This window comes from Mobula hypostoma, chromosome 9, assembly GCF_963921235.1.
Source record: "Mobula hypostoma chromosome 9, sMobHyp1.1, whole genome shotgun sequence".
NCBI lineage: Eukaryota > Metazoa > Chordata > Chondrichthyes > Myliobatiformes > Myliobatidae > Mobula > Mobula hypostoma.
This window is the reverse complement of record NC_086105.1, coordinates 31,750,064-31,773,908: the sequence shown is the minus strand read 5'-3', so window position 1 is coordinate 31,773,908 and position 23,845 is coordinate 31,750,064. Positions and strand designations below refer to the sequence as shown.

Here is a 23,845-nt window from a genome sequence, read left to right as displayed (position 1 = left end):
GATCTTTCTCACCTTCAGAGGGAACTGCTGGGTGACCTCAGGGACATATGTACTACTTCCCTTCTTCATGTGGAGAGCGACCACCACAAAGAACTCAAATAGCTGCCACTCCTGGAACTCAATGAGATCTCTCTCCAAGGTTCGGTAGCGACTCTTTTGCTTCAGCAAGGACTTCACCAACACGAGACGCTGACTGTGAGCTATCAGTGGAGGAAGGGAAAAGAATTCATTGGGAAATTAAGCAAACACTGCAGATGCTGAAAATCTGAAATGGAAACAGTGCTGGAAAGATTCCAATAATAGATGTCAGACCTGAAATGTTAACTCTGTTTCTCTTTCCACAGATGGTACCTGATCAGCTGAGTGCTCTCAAGATGTTCCATGTTATTATAGGAATTAGTCTAATTGAATATAATTGTGTTTCTGTTTTAGTAATTGAAATAAAATGCCTATTACTTAACAGAATGAAGTATACCATGTTATTTAACTTCTGAGTAGCAGCTATTTACAAATACAGATTCACTGTGAGGGATTAAAGAGATTGATCTGCTGAGTTGACTTTCCTTGACACAAGACATCACACAAACACAAAATGCTGGAGGAACTCAGCAAGCCAGGCAGCATCGATGGAAAAGAGTACAGTCGATGTTTCAGGCCGAGGCCCTTCAGCAGGACTGGAGAGAAATAGATGAGGAGTCAGATTTAGAAGGTGGTGGGAGGGGAGGAAGAAACACAAGGTGATAGGTGAAACTGGGGGGTGGGAGGGGGGAAGTAAAGAGCTGGGAAGTTGATTGGTGAAAGATACAGGGCTGGAGAAGGGGGAATCTGATAGGAGAGGACAGAAGGTCATAGAAGAAAGAAAAGAGGTGTGGAACACCAGAGGGAGGGAAGTAACGGGCAGGTAAGGAGACAAGGTAAGAGAGGGAAAAGGGAATGTGGAATGGCAAAAGATGGTTGGGGGGGGGGTGCGGGGGCATCACCAGAAGTTGAGAAATTGATGTTCATGCCATCAGGCTGGAGTCTACCTGGACAGAACATAAGACGTTGCTGCTCCAACCTGAGTACAGCATCATGGCGACAGTAGAGGAGGCCATGGACTGCCATGTCAGAATGGGAATGGGAAGTGGAATTAAAATGGGTAGCTGTTAGGAGAACCGCTTTTTTCTGGCGGACGGAGCGTAGGTGCTCGGCGAAGCAGTCTCCCAATCCACGTCAGGTCTCACTGATACACAGGATACCTACATGCTTGTAGATCAACTACTGGAATTAAATAAGTTACAGAAAGCCAGGAGACACATGGTGCAAAATAAATTATTTCACCTCCTCCAGTGGACTTTGATCACCTTTGGGGAGGGGTGCAGAGGTGAGGTATTAAAGCAAATTCACTGGAATTACATGTTCTCCAAAATTTGCTTAGTCTTCTTTGTGCAAGTGATGGTATTCCTGTCCAAGGAAATTACACGATTGTTGACTGGTGGGAAGACTGGGCCATGATGTTCAAGCCTGACATGATTGTGGGAATCAGATGGACCAGCCAGCCTTTTCAAAATCTATCACTTTCACAGGTTCGTAGGACCAGCAACAGGTCAAAAGAAGTCAGCTATAAAACACCCCGTTGCTCTGACTCACACAGTTGGGCTTTTGATTAGCAGTCAAAGTGATTATAAGCAGTTTTTTTTTTAAAGTATTATATTCTGATATTGCCCCACTAATTCTCATGGCTTCCAACTCCATCCCTGTTCTTAAGGTAGCCATTCAACCATCCTTGCCTGAACGTTTCATAATTATTCCACACAATTTTTCTATAACTTATCATCCAATTTTAATTTGGATTGATTTTAAAGTCTTTACTTTAATAAATGTAATAATTATTTGTCTGTAATAAATGCAATCTGAAAATGCTCAGTATTAAAGTACCCTACAAGAAGTTCTGCACTTCCCCTTTACACTTTACCCTAAATCCCAGACTGGGTCAACACGACAAGTACAATTGACTGTACAAGTAAATTCTCACCCAACAAGGGCTACAATTTTTTTTTAAAGTTACCGCACTTTAAATCTTCACACCAGACCCAGGAAGGAGCCCTGCAGATAGTCTACCGTTAGTAGGCTTCCGGCCACTAAATGTATCTGATGCTACTGCATCCAACCAGCGGTTCTGAGGAGGCTGCAAATGCACCTCTTCCACTTTGTTACATTAATGCATTGGGTCTGTATCTAATTGAAACTGATCTCTGTGACTCTAGGAAAGCTTTGGAAATGCAGAGAACATTAAACAATAGTGAAGAAATTTATTAGTAATCAGAATCAGGTTTAATATCACCAGCATGTCATGAAATTTGTTGAGGTTGTGGCAGCATTATAATGCAATACATGATAATAAAGGGAAAAACTGTGAATGACAGTAAATATGTCTATCAAATAGTTAAATAAGTAGTGCAAAAACATAAATCATACTGTACAAAACGCAGCTTACCTTTAAGCTTCTCTTCAGTCTCACTGTCAGTTTCACTGTTTTCATCTGTAACTGAATTGACACAAGTTGCCTTATGAAGGAACATTCATTAGCATACTGCTAATTTTATCTCAGGAAATTTCAGTCTGCGTAATGTATTTAATCAGATTTATCCCTACCAATTTCTTCCTCAAATGAATCCCATGTTCCCTTCAGGAATTTACTTTAATGCCCCAGTAGCTCGATAATGGTGGGAGAGGAAGTAGTAAATGATAATGGCTATTTTGTAATAGGAACTGGAAGATGTAACACCACTCATGCTGACTTGCACACTTTCCCAAATTTTTAAACTGTGATTTGATTTACACGCATGAAATGAGGTCAAGGTTAATGGGCTTCCTCCAGAAAACATACTTAAACGCCAGAATAATCATTTGTTTTATTTGAAAATGTTCCTTTTTAGCAACTACTGGAATGTGTTTTGCCTAATTGGTACTATTAGTAGGGATAGCAGAAAATACTTTACTGATCAGTCATTCCTTCACTGGCACTATCCAAAAGAAACGTTCACAGGAACTAACTGACAGGTTCAAATGTAAGAAGTAATTCCACATTAAAACTGTGTTGTGTCTAAATACCTACTATGTTATCCAAGTGAACTGAAATGCAAGTAGACCACTTCTCCAAGTGGTTTCTCTACCTCTAATTCACATGCTCATGGAAACCAAATTTAATTTAATATCATTTTAATGACAATATTTCAGTGTTCAAATAATCAGAAATTCCACAATATAAGATAACACAGTTTAATGCTATTGTTCAGCTGAGACTCCTAATTCTAATTACACTCCCCCTCACACTGGCTTCATCAACACAAGGCTGTGTTTTAATGAGAAGCAAGTTTAGCAGATAGTTCTGAAAAGGACATGCCACAATGCAATCCACATCCTTCTTCTATAGGGAGGTGAAATTATGGAAGGGATTGGGAGTGCTCCTGGGAATAGGGAGAGGCTCATCAGAAGGATCTCTATATGCCAGTGAAGAACTTTGCACATAGGAACCATGCTTGCTGATAGGACATTGCCTGGAAAGTCTTTAAAATACTGTATCACATGAACACAATCCATGGAAGCCTACATTTTGGGAAAGGTGTCTGTTGGGTTTCTCCTGTGGGCTGAAAGGAAAATACATGGTTTTAACATGTATAAAATTGGAATGACATTCCTAATGCAGGAGTGAACAGCAAACTTTGAGATGGGGCACTGATCAATAGCGGCAATGGGCAATAATCTTGAGCCTAGGAAGCCAAGGGTGACTCTGAAGGTAAAGCAGTCAGGAATTGCACATGGCCATGTTTGCAGTCAAAGGGGAATGGTATCCATTCAGTGAAACAGGCTTAGTGCAAACTCATGGCTCTGTGAGTGATAAAATTTCGTTTTCAAACCAGTAGCTTGTAAACCAAGTTGGAGACAAATATTACACGTTGCACTAATATTGGTGACGTTGGGGTGAGGAGTATAGAAATTGGTGCTGGAGATAAAAGGTTCTAGATCAGATGGAAATCCTGGAGATAAATTTCTTGAATGGACATTTTTAAAAAAGTGTATAATATTTCCCTATTATGCATTATGCTAATTTTCAACTACAAGGGATTGTTATTTTTGGAATTGTACAAATGATTTCCTATTCCCATGTGTTTAACAGCTGGACTACATCCTCTCAATAAACATAAAAATAACTTTGTGGCATTAATCTATTTTTTAGTCTATACACTTAGAATGGACAACACAACAGGAATCATGCACAAACCTTACCTCTTCCTGTGTTGGCCTCAGAAGACTGAGTGATTCGTCTTACTTTCTTCCTCCCCCTCCTAGCCTCATAGATCGCATTAATCTTCAACACCACCTGCATTTGAAAACAATGAGAATTCAACCAAAGGATTAACAATGCTGCATATAAGTTGCTGCTGAGCAAATTTAGGTCAGGTTCAACAAGAGTTCACATCTGAGGCTTTATGCTAAACCCCAATACTGGCGAAGATGAGATATAGACCACGTTTCTTATCATCAAGACCAAACTATGGGACAGTAACAACTTCGCAAATGAGGAGGTCATCATTGACTGTGGTTATATAACCATACCATATGACAATTACAGCACAGAAACAGGCCATCTCGGCCCTTCTAGTCCGTGCCGAATGCTTACTCTCACCTAGCCCCACCGACCTACACTCAGCCCATAATCCTCCATTCCTTTCCTGTCCATAAACATATCCAATTTTTTTTAAATGACAAAATCGAACCTGCCTCTACCACTTCTACTGGAAACTTGTTCCACACAGCTACCACTTTGAGTAAAGAAGTTCCCCCTCGTGTTACCCCTTAACTTTTGCCACTCTCAACTCACGTCCTCTTGTTTGAATCTCCCCCACTCCCAATGGAAAAAGCCTATCCATGCCAACTCTATCTATCCCCCTCATAATTTTAAATACCTCCATCAAGTCCCCCCTCAACATTCCACGCTCCAAAGAATAAAGACCTAACTTGTTCAACTTTTCTCTGTAACTTGGGTGCTGAAACCCAGGTAACAGTCTAGTAAATCTCCTCTGTACTCTCTCTATTTTGTTGACATCTTTCCTATAATTCGGTGACCAGAACTGTACGCAATACTCCAAATTTGGCCTCACCAATGCCTTGTACAATTTTATTATTACATCCCAACTCCTATACTCAATGCTCTGATTTATAAACGCCAGTTTTTTTTTGTTTGACTTGGCGAAGAAAGCTTTTAGTATGCTATGCAAATTCTCGGTAAATATAAATGGCAGCTCTGAAGTGCAGATACTAGACAATTCATGTGGGCTCCAGTTAAGCTTCATTAGTTGCTGTGGGTATTTCTGGAAGATGGTCAAACAAGGCCCACCACTCTATCCCAATCTTAGCTGATTGCAATCAATAACCTGCCGATAAATTCTGATAGTGATTAAAACAACAGTCAGACTAACTAAAAAAAAAAGTCTGTAAGAAGTTACAGACCTTAGGTATCTTTCTTCTCCTTCTCAATAACTGAGAGTCTCCTGCCAGGCTCTGTGTGTCATCTGGACTGCTTGGGGTAGAAGGCGGGCTGGCTTTTGGCGGTGAGTTAATGCCATCTTTACTGATTTTTCTGATATCCAGCAGTTTGAAACTTCTCCTCTCTGAAGAATGTCGAAAGAGGGAGGAAGTTTTCAAAGGAAGCTGTGAAAACAGAGCAGATTGCCATATTAATCATCAAAGATACAACAGAAAGGACAGAGCTGACTAGGACGGTCGACCAACCCAAGAAATATCTAATTCTTGAACAGTAGTTCCAGAATACAACCATATCAATCAAATCCAAAAATAAAATTGAAGTTGTGCTAAGCAGATGGTCGTCTATTTTAAAAGCAGTTCCCGAAAAAGACATGTCTTCAGCAGTCCCATGCTGCTGATCCTCTTGGACCTGCCAGCCTTGTGTGGTCGGATCAGCAAACGCATTAGGTTCTCGTTTGGGAGGTCTGCAGTTTATTTTGGAAAGCACTGGGCTTCTCTTCAAAACACCATATTCAAAAAAAAAAATCTCCTGATTGTCAATAAGTTTCATTCACATCATGAGCCCATTTTGATTCGGTGTACTTAGATGGCTGCAATAGAGGGCTGTGCTCTGCAAGGTTTCCCAGAAAAAGCAGACTGGACTTGTCCAATACAAAAACTCCCCAGTCAGCAGTGGATGTAACGAAATGAAGATTGAACTTTGAATCTAACCAAAGTAAATGTATTATCAAAGTACATATATATCACCATATACATCCCTGACATTCAGTTTCTTCTGGGCATTCGCAGTAAAGACAAAGAAACATAAAAGAGTCAATAAAAGACTACAACCAACAGGATGGACAAACAACAGATGTGCAAATACTAAAATAGAGCAATAAATATCAAGAACATGCGATGACAAGTCCTTAAAGGTGAGTCCATAGGTTGTGGGAACAATTCAGTAATGAAGTGAGTGAAGTTATCCCCCTTGGTTCAGGAGTTTGACGGTTGAGGGGTAATAACTGTTCCTGAACCTGGTGGCACAAGCCCTAAGGCTCCTGTGCCTCCTGGCAGCAGGGAGAAGAGAGCATGGCCTGGGTGGTGGGGTCCTTGATGATGGAATGAAGTTTCTTTCACATCATGAGCACGTTTTGATTTGGTGTACCTAGGTTCCTGCAAGAGAGGACTGTGCTTTTTAAGGTTTTCCAGGAAAAGCAGACAGAGCTTGCCCATCCACAAAAATGGATGCTGCTTTCCTGCGACAGCACTCCATGTGGATGTGCTCAATGGACTGGAAGGCTTTAGCAGTGATGGACCGGGCAGTATCCACTACCTTTTGTAGGATTTTCCTTTCAAGGGCATTAGTGTTTCCACACCAGGCTGTGATGCAATCAGTCAATATACTCTACCACACACCCATACAAATTTGTCAAAGTTTAAGACGGCATGCCAAATCTTCGCAAATGCCCAAGGAAACAGAGCTGCTACCATGCTATATTTGCAATAGCACTTGCAAGCTGGAGCCAGAACAGATCCTCGGAAATGATATCGCTGAGGAATTTAAAGTTGATGACCCTCTCTGTCTCTGATCCCCACGCCTCATAGACTTCTGGTTTCCTCTTCCGGAAGTCAATAATCAGCTCCCGATCTCATGGACAGTAATCGACAGGTTATTGTTCTGGCACTAATTAGCCACATTTAGAATCTGCCTCCTAAATGCTAATTCATCACCATCTTTGATTTGGCCAACGACAGTGGTGTTGTCAGCAAACTTAAATATGGCACTGGAGCTGTGCTTGGCCTCACAGTCATAAGAATAAAGCAAGTAGGGCATGGGGACTAAGCACACAGCCTTGTGGAGCACCTGTGCTGATGGAGATTGTGGAGATGTTGTTGCCAATCCGAAATGACTGGGGTCTGCAAGTGAGGAAATCAGGGATCCAGTTCTACCTGGATGTATTGAAGCCAAGGTCTTGGAGTTTATTGATCAGTTTTGAGGGATGATAATGTTGATTACAGAGCTGTAGTCAACGAAGAGCATCCTGACGTATGCACCTTCATTGTCCAGGTGTTCCAGGGTTGATTGAAATAACATCTTTTCACTGACAATCAAAACTGATGCACCTTAAGGATGCGTGATTAACCCACTGCACCAGTCTTTCTACGCCCATGACTGTGTGGCTAGGCACAGCTCAAATGCCATCTATAAATTTGCCAATGACACGACTACATCTGCCAGGTGATGCTGAGGAAGTTCTACGAGTCTGTGGTGGCCAGTGCGATCATGTTTGCTGTTGTGTGCTGGGGCAGCAGGCTGAGGGTAGCAGACACCAACAGAATCAACAAACTCATCCGGTAAGGCCAGTGATGTTGTGGGGATGGAACTGGACTGACCGTGGTGTCTGAAAAGAGGATGCCGTCCAAGTTGCATGCCATCTTGGACAATGTCTCCCATCCACTACATAATGTACTGGGTGGGCACAGGAGTACATTCAGCCAGAGACTCATTCCACCGAGATGCAGCACAGAGCGTCATTGGAAGTCATTCCTGCCTGTGGCCATCAAACTTTACAACTCCTCCCTTGGAGGGTCCGACACCCTTAGCTGATAGGCTGGTCCTGGACTTATTTCCTGACATAATTTACATATTACTATTTAAATATTTGTGGTTTTATTACTATTTGATTATTTATGGTGCAACTGTAACGAAAACCAATTTCCCCCGGGATCAACAAAGTATGACTATGACTATGACTATTGTTGGCAGAATCCAGATGGCGACAAGGAGGTATACAGAATCAACTGACTGAGCATGTCATAGCAACAACCTTGCACTCAGTAAGACCAAGGAACTGATTATGTACTTCAGAAAGGGGGAGTCGAAGGAACACACGCCAGTACTCATCAGGGATCAGAAGTAGAAAGGGTGAGCAGTTTCAAGTCCCTGCGTGTCACCATCTCTGAAGATATATCCTGGGTCTAACACATTGATGCAATCACAAAGAAGGCAAGACAGCAGCTATACTTCAATAGGAGACTGATGAGAATTGGCCTGTCACCAAAGACACATTTCTACAGATGTATCACAGAGAGCATTCTAACTAGTTGCATCACCATCTGGTATGGAGGGGCCACTGCACAGGATCAGAAAAACCAGTAGAAAGTCTCAAACTCAGCCAGCCCTATAATGGGCACCAGCCTCCCTAGTATCCAGGGCACCTTCAAAAGGCAATGCCTCAAAATAAGTAGTATCTATCATTAAGGACCCCCATTACCCAGGACATGCCCTCTTCTCATTGCTGTCATCAAGGTGGAGGGACAGGAACCAAAGACACACATTTTATGAACAGCTTCTTCCCCTCTGCCATCAGAATTCTGAATGGACAATGAACTCATGAACTCCAACTCAGTATTTTCCCCTCTCTTTTGTACTGCTTCATTTAATGTAAATTTTCTTTTTTTTATATTTACTGCTTATTGCAATCTATAGTTTTTATTAATACGTATAGTGATGTACTGCTGCTGCAAAACAGCAAATATCACGATGTATGTCAGTGATATTAAACTTGATTCTGAAGAGCCAATGAAAATGGCATCTGCTGTAGACCGGTTCTGCCAGCAGAAAATGGGAGCAAATCTAAGTCTCTTCTCAGGCAGGAATTGATGTGTTTCATCACCAACCTCTCAAAGTACTTCATCACTGTGGATGCAAGTGCTACAGGACAATAATCACTGAGGCAGGTCACCACGTTCTTCTTAGGCACCGGTATAATTGAAGCCTGCTTGAAGCCTCAGACTGCCGAACCCAGAGGTTAAAGATATTGGTGAACACTCCAGCCACTTGATCAGCACAGGTCATTAGTACTTGGAAAGGTACCAGGTCTGGGCAGGATGCTTTCCGTGGGTTCACCCTCCTGAAGGAGGCTCAGAGACAGAAATCACAGTGTCAATGGGAGCTGTGGTAGATCATGAATGTGCCTCCACGTTTTGACAGTCCAAGCGAGCATAAAAGGCATTGAGCTCATCTGTGTTGTCACCTCTGTTGCGGTTTCACTTTGTGGGAGGTGATAGCATTTGAACACTGCCACAGCCATCCAGCATTCCCCAGTGATTCAGAATTGGCACTTTACATGCAAACCAGCTTTCCAGAGGTCGTACTTGGACCACTTGTATGAATGCCACTGATCTGGCCCTCAGCATGGTCCAACCAGGACTTCTGGTTGGGGAAGATTTTGAATGACTTTGAGGAGACGTGCTCATCTACAACTGTTTTTATAAAGTCCATGACAACCATGGCTTATTCATTCAGACCCTCTAACGAGTCCTTGAAAGTGACCCAGTTGACTGACTTAAAGCAGTCTTGTACCTGCTCTTCTGCCTCTCGCAACCACCTCTTTGTTCTGGAGGCTTGCTCTTTAGTCTCTGGCTGTATACTGTATTCTATGGTGATTAAGCAATGTTTCTGTCCAGGTGGCAAAGATAAACGGTTATTCCAGTTGCATTACCTTTGTGGGTGTGTCTGGTCTGTTTTCTGATGGAGATCCTGGTTTGGGGGTGGAACCAGCTGAAGAAGGATGGACTTGGTTGCACTGTTTCCCTAGTGGGTACCTGTCTGCAGATTCTATATCTTCATAAGGATTTTCCTTGGGAATGTCTGTGATATAAATAAAAAATAATAGCAACAAATACATTATCCTTTTCAGCCCAACTTCAGGATGGTGATTGTTTCTAATTTTCAATCGTCCTATGCCTCGTTGTTAGTAATTTCCATAGTTATTCTCATTATTGCTGATGTTGTAAGTCACCACTCATTTTGGAAATTGGACCATGATTGCCAAAGTGATTAATGGCATTATATTCCAATGGTGACTATGTTACTTTTCTTTGGATCTCTGCTCATCAACACTTATCCAATGATTTTAAAGATGGTACTTTACATCTGAAAGAACTTGAAAACCAAATATCTAATTTCTTTCAATTAATTTTGTCACAGCTTTAAATTAAATCAGAAACTCGGGTGCTGTCAGAGATCCATTCTGTATCATTCTTACTCTTACCCATCACTCTTACTAATACACTCTTCAGAAACCAACACCCTTCAAACAAACCAAACTTCATTATTGTTAGAAGAGTGAACAATGATTTTATCTATTCATCTATTTTGATCAAGCATACATGTTCTTCATGTCTTCAGAGACTTATTTAGTTTTATATATTAGTAAAACAAGAAAATAGCGTGACATCGCCTTCTCGAGCTGCTGCAGCCCTGAAAGGAAAGGCACCTTCTCAAAGTTCTCAGTTAGGGAGCTCCAGGTTTTTGCCCCAGCAGAAAGGAATGGTGATTTTACTTTCCAAGTAAGGATGCTGTGTGACAGAGAAAATTTTCTCTAGGTGCCAGCTGACCTTTACCATCTTGGAGGACAAGGTCTTATGGTTGGAAGTGCTATGAATCAAGCTTGTTGTAGAAGTTTTGTAAAAGGACCTCCAGGTTCCAGGCAGGAAAAAAAGGAGGTAGATGATGACCCCAAGAAATTCCTCCAGTGAAGGCCTCTATCAATCAGAGCCATGTTAAGTTTCTTACTTCCTCTGCAATATTTCTTTTCTTAAATATAGTTTTCCCAATTATACTCTTGATCGCTAGGCTAACACTTTTGGCTCTATTCTTCAACTTCAACTGCACCTTTCTTACACTTGGAGCTGACATTAAGATTTACTGAGCTCTCCTAAGTCACATGTTCCATTCTGGAAGCCCCTTTCTTTCTTGGGGATTCAAGTCTTTACACTAGTATAATTCAAGCTTTGCATCATGTCCTGATGAAGGATCCTGGCCCACAATGTTGACTGTTTATTCCCACCCATAGGTGCTGCTGCACCTGCTGGGCTCCTCCAGCACATTGTGTGTGTTGCTCTAGGTTTCCAGCATATGCAATACCTCATGTCTCCGATCATGTAATTACAGCTGCTTGGTAATCTTAATTTCTTTCCTTACTTTATACCCAGTTTATTCAAATTCCTTTTTAATCTAGTATTCCTGAACTATTTCAACCTATTTCAAATATTAATCATTTTCAAGTTTGGCCAGTTAGCCATTCCAAGTTATTGGCACAGTACAAATCCAATCTTTTATTCAGAACCACAAGATCGGATTCTAAACAACGACAGTGGTTGGAGAATTGAGTTCACAGACCCCGAAGCTTACCCAGGATATCTTCATATATGTTCTCTTCTGATAAAGCGCAGTTCAGTGCCAACTTTGATTGAGCATACCAATCCACCTGCCCATTTCTGCAGAAATTAGGAGATTGAAGCCTTTGAAGGTCTTTTACATCTTCAAATTCAAAAGATTTCCGACTGTATCAATAAAAGCAGACGACAGATTTAATTTATATCTCAGTTAAAAGCATCATTCCATGAAGCACTTAGGATATAACTATGTTTTTTTACATTTATAAAGTGTGATATAACACTGAGGAGAAAAGGGACGGAATTCAGAAGTCATTGGAACACTGATGAAATAGGCAGGCAATGGTAAACACACAGGGAACATGAAGTAAAGCATTTGAACAGAAGAATGGGCAGAAGCAATACAAACTAAACTACAATAGGGACCTTTGTAAAGGATGTTATATGGGAAAGGGATGCTTACACTGATACAGCCATAGACTGGGAAACTGAACAGTCATGGGCCAATCTTTTTCATTGCCATGAAATAAGCACGTCCAGGAAAAGAAGCTGATAATTAGCAGGCTAGGATGCAAACTCAGCTTACTTGAAGCTTTCCTGCATGGCTTTCAGTTTTGTCCATAAATTGATCAAAACAGGATTTGGTAGTACACACCTGCATATTTAACTGGTGGATACTGTGGGAGTTTTAGGTGTTAAATGCAATGGCTTACAGAGAAATTTTGTCTGAGGTGGGAACAGAGGCATCCTTTCTGAGGTGGGAACAGAGGCATCCTTACTAGGGGGCTTTTGGGGGCCACACTTCGAAAGCCCTCGCCTGTGGGAGGAGGAGAATGACAAGGGCAGGAGGACAGCTTGCCAGAAGGAAGATGGAGGAAGCGTGCAAAGCATTTTGAACAGGTTTTCTAGAAATATTTTTCCTACAATGACAGAGGAGCAGAACTTGGGGACAGTCTGCTTCTCCTAGGAGTTTCTTATGGACCTCTGTCACATTCTCCAGCTATACCCACAACCAAGGTGACAACCACCATATTAACGGCATTGGAAGTGACGGCTGTGTTAACTTTGAAGTTTATGGCCAGAGGCAGAGGTGCAAATCACACCTTGTGATCTCCAGCACTGGTTTCAGGAGTTCACTGTAGAGGAGAGCAAAGATCTTCTTCTCCTCGGTAGCCAGAGGGAAGCAGAGCAAAAATGGGATAGTGAGATTTCAAAAGGTGCAAGAAGTTGTTGACTTCACACGGAGGTCTGCACATGAGAGCCTGCAATATTCAATGTATAGCCGAACTCCAACCATGGCTAGGAGATGATAATGGCCCATGCCCAAGGAGTAGCCTCCATGCTTTCACCTTGAGGTAGGCTGTCATTTTTGTACCTGCTATTCTTCAGCCATCATCTCAGATTTGGCCTTTTGGGAGCAAAGACAGTGAGTCGTTATGACCTAAAATGAACTGCTGGGATCAGTAACTTTTGAAGCGAAATTCAACAGATACTCCAAGGGAAATTTAAGGCCCTGGAGAAAGAGTGGGGCAGCTTGGTTAAGAAGTCAGCACAAATTGTAGGAGAGAATGTGGGTGTCCCTCTGAGAGCAACATTCTTATTAGGCCATTTTAATTCCTTTTCTAATTGAAACTTCCCATCTGACAAACCCACATGGACCCCAACAACAGCGCTTGGAAATCCCATCCGGTAGGTCTGGAATAACAATCCAGCACAGGCAGCACTCTGCTCTATTATTTGCCTCTTGTCAGACCATTCCTGAAGTTAGGAGTTCCTCGTGCTGTAAGAATGCAGTCATAAATTTCAGGCAGACGTTATTTCACATCATCCGCAGAGGCTTCACTATGCTGTCTGCACTTGGTATTTTCACATTTTCCCCTCCACCTTTTACATTCCTTCACATCATTACATGAACACTGCAGATTTCTACATAATGATTTAAGATGGTTTCCACTATCCCACTAGGACCAATCTTTCTAAGCCTTTCTTACCGGTTATCTTTAGAGTTTGACCTCAGTCTCCCATTTAGTGCTCCTGTGCTGACAGTAGGGGGCGGTGTCAATGGAAGTGGTGGGGGAACGACAGGTAAGTCTGGTAACTGCCGAGTGCTCTTCCTTAACACACAGAGGCCAGCTATTTTGTCAGTACCGTACTCAAACGTTCGCCTAGGCTTGGGCACAGGATTCACTGTAAGGTCATGATCAGGAGTTCCAGGTTCTGAGTAAACATTCTCCACATTTCTGATTTTACAGCTGGCCCAGGTGACCGTCACCTTCTCCACAGTCCCAAAGATAGGCTCGCTTGCTTCTGAGTCTGAATTGGATTGGATATGCTTACGCTTGAGCTCCGAGCTGCAGCTGCCATCCTTTTTCTCCTTAGGGGGTGAGGCTGCCTGGGTGGCCAGTGCCTTTTGAAGTCTCTGAGGTGTATAATAATCACCAGGTAACTTAAGCTGGCTTCTCACCGAATCTTCCTTCACCTTCTCCTCCAGCTTCTTAATGTGGCTCAGTACTGTTGTCCTTTCTCTTGTCAAGGGCCGTGTCGTGGCAAACTTTGTGCACACAACTTCTTTTTGTTTTCCACAAACTTCAATTATATCAGACTTTATTATCTCATTCCCTTTGCCCTCATGCAACCTGCTTTCAGCCTCCAAAGTCCTTGCTTTCTCTTCATCTACCTTGTACTCATTTTCTTTCCCAGATTCCTTGCTTTCTAAATTCCAAATATTCACATGTTCGCCTTCGGCCTTCTTAACGACATTCCCATCAACCAACTTCATTAGCTCAGACTTTCTATCAAGTTCCTTGGTTCCTTTATTTACCATTTTCTCTTTTTCTGTTGAGAATACCAGTTCCTTCTTACCCTCCCATTCTGAAATTTTTTCCTTGATGCTTGGATTCCTAACTATGATACTGGCTTTATTAGGAGAATAGCTTTGCCTGGAAGTGTTCTTTAATGGCTTCTGTATAGAGTGTTCATTTTCTGAAATGCTGTTAATGTCCATTCTTGGGCTACTGACAACAAATCTTTGGTTCAGCATCGTTTGCTCACTGCACGTCGATCTGGGCTTTGTAACACAGCTGTTGACTGGCTTTATTGGACACTTCACCTCTGTGCCATCAATCTTCCCTGTACTTATCAGGATCTTTCTCGAGTTCTTCTGAGTGGAATTCAGATGTTGATTAACAACGTGCTCAGGTTCAACCCTCGGTGGCTCTTCGACAATAAGGACAAACCTCTCACCATCTGTTTTCACTCTGCAAGATAAAAAGATCCATCATAGACACAGACCAAAATGAGTGGTTTCCAAGTCTTAAGCAGTACTTAAAGTTTTTTTTTAAATCAGTGATTCTGAGGCAAAGATTTTCAAATATTCTAGTTTCACTATTCTCCATTGTTTCGATTGCCCCCTGGCACTGAAACAGAAGAGAGAGTGGGCTGCTGAAGAGCTGATGTCTTGAATTCCTAAGTTAATTAGACTAGGTGAAGGATGGTATGGAATGGGTGTTGGAGCAATGGTAATAAGGTAAGGAATCGGTACTTTCATAACTCAAAATAGGAATATCACTCTAAATGCATGTTCATTACAAGATCCTGTTTTAAGTTACATACACCTGTCTGTCTGTATCTTGTTTTACGGCGGTTGGCATCCAGCTTAATGGTGCATTACCGCCACCCTCTGCTCCAGAATGTGCACTAGACATACATTCTAAATCCCTAGTTACATACACCAATTCTACTCCCATTATAAGACAAGTTAACAAGCCTTGACTCCCAAGGCTGTGCTGAGCTTTCACTGGCCGTTGGCTGAACTGAAATCTGTTAGATGAATATTTCTCGTTCCCCCTTGCTATCCGATTGATCCAAGAGAGTGAAGTTTACATTCAAAGATCTTTGCATAAATACAAGCTACTACGTAATATTCATAGCAGAGTAATCTCAATAGGGTGCATGCAGGTGTTAATGCTCCACCACTTTTCAGTCTAAAATCAAATCATTATAGGTGACAAAATACAATGAGTTGGTGGGACTGGCCCAAAACAGACCAATTTCATCAGAATTCCATCAGACTTTATGGAATTTTTTTCCCCTACATTAACTGAAATAGATGACTATCACATAATGTGATGGCCTTAGACTTCTTCTCTCCCAGATTATGTAAAAAATACTTACAGAAATCTAAGAAAGAGGGTGGTTTGGCATTGCCTATCCTAAGATTTTACTACTGGGCAATTAATATCCGATACTTAATATTTTGGACACAAGATTGGAATATAACTTCAAGCCCATATTGGGTAAACCTTGAAGGCCATTCTGTACAAGGGTTTTCTTTAGCTTCCATTTTAGGAACTTCACTGCCTTTTGCACTATCTAAATTGAATAAACAAATTTTCAACCCTATAGTTAAACATACATTGCGAATATGGTTTCAATTTCGTAAATTTTTTGGCCTGAATGAATTTATGTTATCAAGCCCTATTATATCTAATTTCTTTTTCCAACCCTCAGTAATGGACCAAGCCTTTTTGATATGGAAAACGAAAGGTATAATACGTTTTCATGATCTATTTCTGGATAACTGCTTTACGTCTTTTGAGCAGTTATCTGAGAAATTTGATTTGCCTAGATCCCATTTTTTTTAAGATACCTACAAATAAGAAATTTTTTAAATATTACGTTGCCTATCTTTCCGACTTCAAATCCTTCTGGCATTTTTGATAAAATTTTAGGTTTTAATCCTTTGCAGAAGGGATTAATAACAATAATTTATGATATAATTATGAAATTACAGCCAGATATATCTGATAAAATCAAAAATGAATGGGAAAGGGAACTTCAACTTTCCCTACCTATAGAGAAATGGGAAAAAAATTTTCAGTTAGTCAGTACTTCTTCTATATGTGCTAAACATACTTTAATACAATTTAAAGTAGTACACAGAGCTCATATGTCCAAAGATAAACTAGCTCGTTTTTATTCCCATATAAACCCTACTTGTGATAGATGTCACTCTGAAGTGGCTTCTTTAACACATATGTTTTGGTCCTGTCCCCTTTTGGAAAAATATTGGCAAAACATTTTTGATATTATTTCTACAGTTCTATGCTTCGATTTAAAACCCCATCCTATTACGGCAATCTTTGGATTGCCAGTGGTAGAACATAGATTTTTGTCTTCTTCAGCCTGTCAAATGATAACATTTACAACAGGAATTCTGCAGATGCTGGAAATTCAAGCAACATACATCAAAGTTGCTGGTGAACGCAGCAGGCCAAGCAGCATCTATAGGAAGAGGCGCAGTCGACGTTTCAGGCCGAGACCCTTCGTCAGGACTAACTGAAGGAAGAGTCTTCCTTCAGTTAGTCCTGACGAAGGGTCTCAGCCTGAAACGTCGACTGCGCCTCTTCCTATAGATACTGCTTGGCCTGCTGCGTTCACCAGCAACTTTGATGTATGTTGAATGATAACATTTGTTACTTTAATGGCGAGAAGATCTATTTTGTTGAACTGGAAGGAAACTAATCCTCCAACTACATTCCAATGGTTTTCTCAAACTATATTAAGTTTAAATTTAGAAAAAATTAGAAGTGATATTTTTGACCCTTCGGTTAAATTTGAAGAAACTTGGAAACCTTTTATGCAACATTTTCATATGATGTAATCTGACCTTTCCTTTTTCTAAACTTAAATTATATGATGAGAGGAGCGGAGTTAACAACATTACTGAACGTGTCTGATACAAGCTAATGGTCTAGCCCTGTTTTGCTTTTTTTGGGGTTTTTTTTCTCTTTTTCTTTTGGGGTTTTTTTTGTTTATATATTTTTTTTCTTTTTATTTCTTTTTTTAATGATTAATTTCATTATGAGTTTGGAAGTCTTTTATATCTGTTAAAATTCATTTTATATGTGCTGATTAACATTATTCCAATCTCTTTGTACCAACTTTGTTATTGAGTTTATAATTTTGAAAACAAATAAAAAGATTTAAAAAGAAAGAAAGTCTTCTTCTCATCACCCTCCAGTGAGCCTTGTATCAAAATGCAATTAAGTTTATTCTTGCCATTGAACATGACACATGTAAAACAGAGAAATAAAGCTCCTTCTCAAAGATGGCATTGTAATATTGTAGGAGAGCATACAGCTGGCTATAATCTCTCAACTTTTCAGAAACCTCAACAGAAAACAAATGCCGTGGGAAAATGCAATTAGGGTGTTCTTTTTGAGAACAAGACAGTGATAACCTTTTAAGCATTTATACAGGAAAGGGAGCTCTTAACATGAGGCCCATAGTATTCTACGCTAATCACTTCCTACATGATACACTGGATAATTTCAAGTCAGCTTCTAAATCCAGAATGCTTGATGGAGTTATATTGCAGAAAAGTAAATCAAAATTCTCTGGTGTACTGTATTCTCAATGAATCTGATTGATTTGTTCTCTTATTTCCAACTAGAAAATGTATTTCAATGTGAGACCAATAAAGCATTTCATGCTGGAAGTCCGAAATGCCATTTGTCTAGGGCTGCACAGTGAGCATACAAGGTGAATGGTCGGAACTTGCTTTAACTAATTGTAAATGCAAATCTAAGAAGAAACAGGATGTCTAGCATGATATTCAATAACCTTTGTGCTCTATTGTTCATTTCCCTTCCTATTTTCAGTTGTCCATTTAAGAGCTGCAGAGTCAGAGTTTCTTTGTTGCCTCAAGGAGACAAGATGGCTCCAGTACCGATTTACTGCCAATAACCTGTCTAAGATATTAACCTATACTTGTCCTGTAGGAGGACTGAATCTTCAAATCAAGCCCTTTCCTCATCTGTCATGACCCTGAATCTCAGTCAGCCAAGATCAGATTTTCAGATTTCTTCTCCACCTGGCCAGGTACCGTAGGTTCCTTTGCAATTCCTCCAAAGGATTTGGTTCACTGAACTAATTCTCTTCTGGTCACATTGTTGTGCAGATCACTCTGCTCTCCAGCCAGATTTTGAAGAAAAGCTCTCTACTTCCTGAAAATGTGAATGAGTTGCTTCTATCCTACTATGTAATCTTACTTTATTTTTTACCTCTACAAAAGCCTCTGCTGACTAAACTACAGACAAAATAAATATATATTTTTCCAATTAAAATGTTCACCCATCCTACGTTTTTGATCATCTGTTGCTTTTTAAAGAACATTTCTCCGGCATGACATTCTCAGATAAGGCACCACATTCGCTTTCCCCTATTCCTGCAAAAGTTTGAGCGTAGTCCAAATCGAGCAAAGGCCGAGTCAGATTGCTACACTTGAGAGCAAATCTGGAATGGACATTGTAGGGAACAAAGCTGGCCCTTGGGTGTGGAGTGCGGAGTTGGGATGAATATCATGGATCATTATATGCCTGTAACACTTCATTCAAAAACGGCAGACCGGGCAAAGAACTGAAATTTGAGATGACTTATAGATTTTTTTTTTCTTTACAAAGTGAAGCAACAGAAATACACTGTGTGGGACTAAATGAAAATACAGCTGTTCCTCAGTCCCAGCTACACATTTCCTCTACTGTAAGTCTTAAACCACAGTCATGTGCTGTGGTTAGGTCCTGAAAGGTCACTGATTGATCTGGAGAGATCTCTACTTAAGTTAAGCATTCTGGATAAACACAACCTTTCTGAATATCTGAGAGAAACCAATAACCCTCTGCGAGAAGGTCTGAGCAGCCCCAGGCAGGAGCACTTTTAACATAAATGTTCTTGCAGCATACTTCCAATGTAACTGTTACTGAAGCCATGTTCTTGAATGTCACATTCAATTTTGGCAAATTAAGTGATGGAGACGGAGGGAAAAGAACACGAGTTTGTAAAAGGGGATAGCAGGTAATATAGAGCATGCAGCAAAATTGCTCCTCGTGAAAGTGCTTTAACAGCTCAGAACAGCCAACCACCGCTCCTTTAATTCCAGCATTTGTGTGGGATTATCGTTTCCACAACAATTTCTGTAGACTCCATATAAACAAACATAAATAAAAATCTTCATCTATTCTATCTTTGGAAAATAAAGCACAACATGTCTGTTCTTTTCAGTAAATACCACCCTGTATACACTTAGGTAGGTCGGTGATAAACACTCATGTGAGATACAGGTTTGACAGACAGGCTTCCAACATGTGAGTTCTGCTGGAACTGCCAATCCAAAAGTAAGGGATGGCACTTCAATAGTCTTTTGGCAGGAGGTGGAGGGGATGAGTGTGGGAGGTTGTCAGAGAGAACAGGGGGAAGGCAGGTGGGAGACTCATTGAGAAAGATTTGTGGGGTTCATAGTTTTCAAATTTTATGGAAAAGTTCTTGCTTTCACCACCCCTATTTCTACTGCAGTATTTTGATAATCTGCCAGTAACAACTAGGTTGCCTATTTATTTTGCAGTAATGGCAAATATTCCAGCTGACTGCTCAAAATCCTAGACTTCCACTTCCTGCCCTACATTGTGATCGAGGTCTGAAATCCCACTGTAATACCTTTATCTTATAGATCCATAAATAACAGGATTATGCAGAATCCATGTGCAATAAGGTCTTTAAAAATCACATTTCAAATTCAGTCCAACATTTTCACTTACTTTTCTCCTTCCAATCTTCCTGTTATAAAAGTAACAAAGTTCAAAATTATATATTTTAAAATTTTCAAAGGAATAGGTAGAAAGAATTCAGTATTATATCTTTGCACATTTTCACAAACAGGGAAATTATTCATGCAAATTACACCTGCACTGTTTAATATCAGAATCGGGTTTATTATCTCTGGCATGTATCGTAAAATGTGTTAACTTCTGCCAGTTTAATACTGCTGCCAGTTATGTGGAGAACTAAAATCTCAAACACTAAAGCCCAAAATCTCAATAGGTACAGAAAAATCATTGACATGGACATTTCTTGAACCATCAACATATTATTTCAAATTATTAGAGATGGTCCCAGGGCTGCAACATTCTTAACACTAAAAACTTATGCAAATGTTAGCAACGCGGTTTATGATTTTTGTGTCACTTTTGACCAATTAGATCTCAACCCAAATTGTTCTTTAGCCAATCACTAATTACCATTGCAACCTAACTGATTCCAAGTGTTCAGGAAATAGGTTTTCAGCCACCATCTCCAACCATTTAGATCCTAGCACCATAAGGTATTAAATGGTAACCATATGTTAACTTCTGATTAGTTGACTTATAAAGGTGACTAAGCACCAATGACCAATCTTTCTTTCTCGCTCAGATTCTTCCACAATGGAAGCAAGGACTAGCCAAGATACTCCACAGTTTGTGGGAACTGATTCAGATCTCAAATGGAGGCGCCTGCAGAACAAAAGATAGAGCACCCTCTGAAAACAGCATTTGGAAGTTAATTTGATTGGAATGAAAAATGTTTCACTTTGCATTCGGATAGCTGGAACAGGCAGCAAGTTGTGGTGAACCTAAATCAACGTAGCAAGTGTAGAACTAAAAGTTTGAATGTTAAGCTCCAAATGTTAGTGAAAGCAAGAGATCAGCAGGCAACAGCAAATGTTTTACTTTGATGTTTCTCGGAGCATTCAGACAATAAACCTCACTCTAGGCAACTGAGAAACAACAATGGCACTTCACAATATTTTACTTCATTGTATAAACACTAGCCAAGAAACTGGATCACACGGTGCCCATTTTTGCATACTCTGCCGTCTGACTTTGACCTTCCCTGGAGTCACCAGATCAGACACTGTGTTATTCACAGTGTTATTCACATTGGCATACATGACATTTACCTGGTGAAAGTCATTAATTGCATTGAGCACATTTACACCATTATCAGTGTAAACAGGACCTAAAGTTGATAATCATAGAACAGTCGTGGTAGCACTAGGAACACAGTGCACTGGACTGCTACTTCTTTCACTACTCACAGGGACACTCTACTGACATTAGGACAGTTGACTAGCTGTTCACACAGTTCACAGAGAGCGCTTCCCCCCTCATTTGACTGCTGATACTCATTTACGTGGTACCTCAGCAGAAACGACTCACATGGGAACTTCAGGCTGGGAGACTACCTCCTTTCCAACAATCTACACTGACAGAGTCTTCAGAGACACTGCACAGTACTTGGACCTCTCTGATAAACACACATTCTCAGTCTCAAGTTTTGTAAGGTTGTCATTACTGAGATGTGATTTTCTGCAGGAAGATACTTGGGCATGATCTCTGACCAGCACTGCTCCTTCCAATGAGGTTGAGTTCACAATGACTTTTTACTGTCTTGCTACAGGATCTTTCTGAGTAACTATGCCAGACCAGTTTTTGTCTACCATTTTGCTGCTCACTACAGCAAAATGGTTGCTTAGCTCTGTATTTATGTAGAAATAATTTCATCTATTTCAAGATCAGGTGAAATATGAGGCTTTGTAATTGAACAGCACTGCTGACTACCCATGAGCGTAGGCAGCCATTGACTGTAATGATGTGTCCGCAGGGGCTTCCCTTTTAACCCAGAGCTTCTTGTGAAGAAGGCTTTCTATTTCTTCATTGTGAATCAATAAAAGAATTTCCTCATGGTGAATGCCATTTTACTGGGAACCAAAAGCCTCTGCTGAGTATTTTCAAAGAGTTGATGTTGGAAGTTGGAAGTCATCTCTTGTGTCTGATCACATCACTGTACTCTCTAGACAAGACATTCATTGTTGGTTTCCTCAAGATCATCACCTCATTCTGACTGCCCAGCAGTAAATAACAGGTAGGGGAGAAGACTGTCTTATGGTGCAGCATGCAGCAAACTGGCAAATTGTGGACAGTGGCCAGTGTCTGAGCATAGGGACTCAAAGACAGAGGTTCATGAGGTGGATGGTGGAGAGCAGAAGGAACAGGAGGAAGAGGTGGAAAATGGTTTTCACTATTTCATTCACAACAGAACTGAGGTGGAAGGGCACACAAGATTTTTTTTAATGCCCATATGCAAATATGATTTTTATAAGGGCCCTGCAAAATAAAATTGCCTTTTCTCAAATTCATCACACTAATATATTAAGGCAATAAATAATGAAGGTAGAATGGGTGAAAATCCCCTCATGTACCCCTGTGAAAATCCATCTGCAATAAATATGACACATCATTGAATGTTTTTCGGTTCACATATTCCCTACATTTCTTCATCAATGGTAGCTTGCTACTATGACCCCTGCAATGAATACAATTCATTTTGATCACAGCGTGGGCTAGAATGTGTCGCCATATTAACAAGAATGCAACTCAATATATTGTATGCAATCCAACAAAGATCCACCAATAATATTAAAATGCAAAAAAGTACACATTTTAAGTACTGGACATCACCCTTCATTTTATATGCAAACCAATCTAAAAAGCAGTAGTTCACTGAATTGCAATACAAATTTGACATGCATGTTCCAATGACAATGAATCTGAGTGCTCAGAACCTGAGAATATGTGCATTTAAAAAGTGTCACTAAACAATCTTGAGGCTAAAATGTTAATTTTAGGTGGAGAGTTGACTGCCACATATTTATCTGATGCTCTTAGTCAAAGTTAAATTTAATACTCCACCAGACAAGTTCAAGAGGAAGCCAACACAGTACAGGATGAAGTTTACTCCTGAATGTTTTGTGCATATTACATCTTAAATGTTTTCTGCAATGCACTGGACATTAAGATTGCATCGTATTGTTTCTTTTAGTAAGTTCAATGAATATTACCATAATTTTAGTAGCAGTTGTGATCAGTAATCTGAATGCATTATCAATGTAGTATTACATCTACTTATAAGAGCTACTAATCAGTCCAAGTCACACAATCCAGACAAATACTCACCGATCAATGGGCTTTGAATTGTAAGTTGTTCCCATCCAGTTTAACACAGCTGTCTTATTGGCTATCATCCTGTTGGTGATAGGCATGTTCCGTCACCTGCCAAGGGGTATAAAATACAATAAAACTGTCAAGCATAGTAATCTTAAGACTATTAATGTGGTATAATTATAATCTAGTAACTGATTGTAATTTTTAGTGAAGGTATTACCACTGCTTAAAGCCATTTTTAGCAAATTAGAATTATAAGTGCTCAGTTGAAATGCTTGAAAATCTGATCTAATTCTCCCTCTCCTTCCCTCCATTACATCTTTTTGTTAAATATA

General features: G+C 40.3%; 1 protein-coding gene across 4 annotated transcripts in view; it reads right to left on the bottom strand.

Moving 5' to 3' along the window:
* The window catches only part of si:dkey-82f1.1 (DENN domain-containing protein 2A), a 118,673-nt gene that overhangs the window by 26,651 nt on the left and 68,177 nt on the right, over positions 1 to 23,845 (bottom strand). For all 4 annotated transcript variants that reach the window (XM_063057998.1, XM_063057996.1, XM_063057997.1 and 1 more), the window contains exons 2-9: positions 23,523 to 23,618; positions 13,686 to 14,951; positions 11,711 to 11,862; positions 10,017 to 10,165; positions 5,494 to 5,694; positions 4,270 to 4,363; positions 2,477 to 2,527; positions 13 to 200 (exon numbers count right to left, since the gene is read on the bottom strand). In XM_063057998.1, the coding sequence (XP_062914068.1) occupies positions 13 to 200; positions 2,477 to 2,527; positions 4,270 to 4,363; positions 5,494 to 5,694; positions 10,017 to 10,165; positions 11,711 to 11,862; positions 13,686 to 14,951; positions 23,523 to 23,608 (2,187 nt within the window). In that variant the 5' untranslated portion in view covers positions 23,609 to 23,618. The remainder of the gene's footprint in view (positions 1 to 12; positions 201 to 2,476; positions 2,528 to 4,269; positions 4,364 to 5,493; positions 5,695 to 10,016; positions 10,166 to 11,710; positions 11,863 to 13,685; positions 14,952 to 23,522; positions 23,619 to 23,845) is intronic.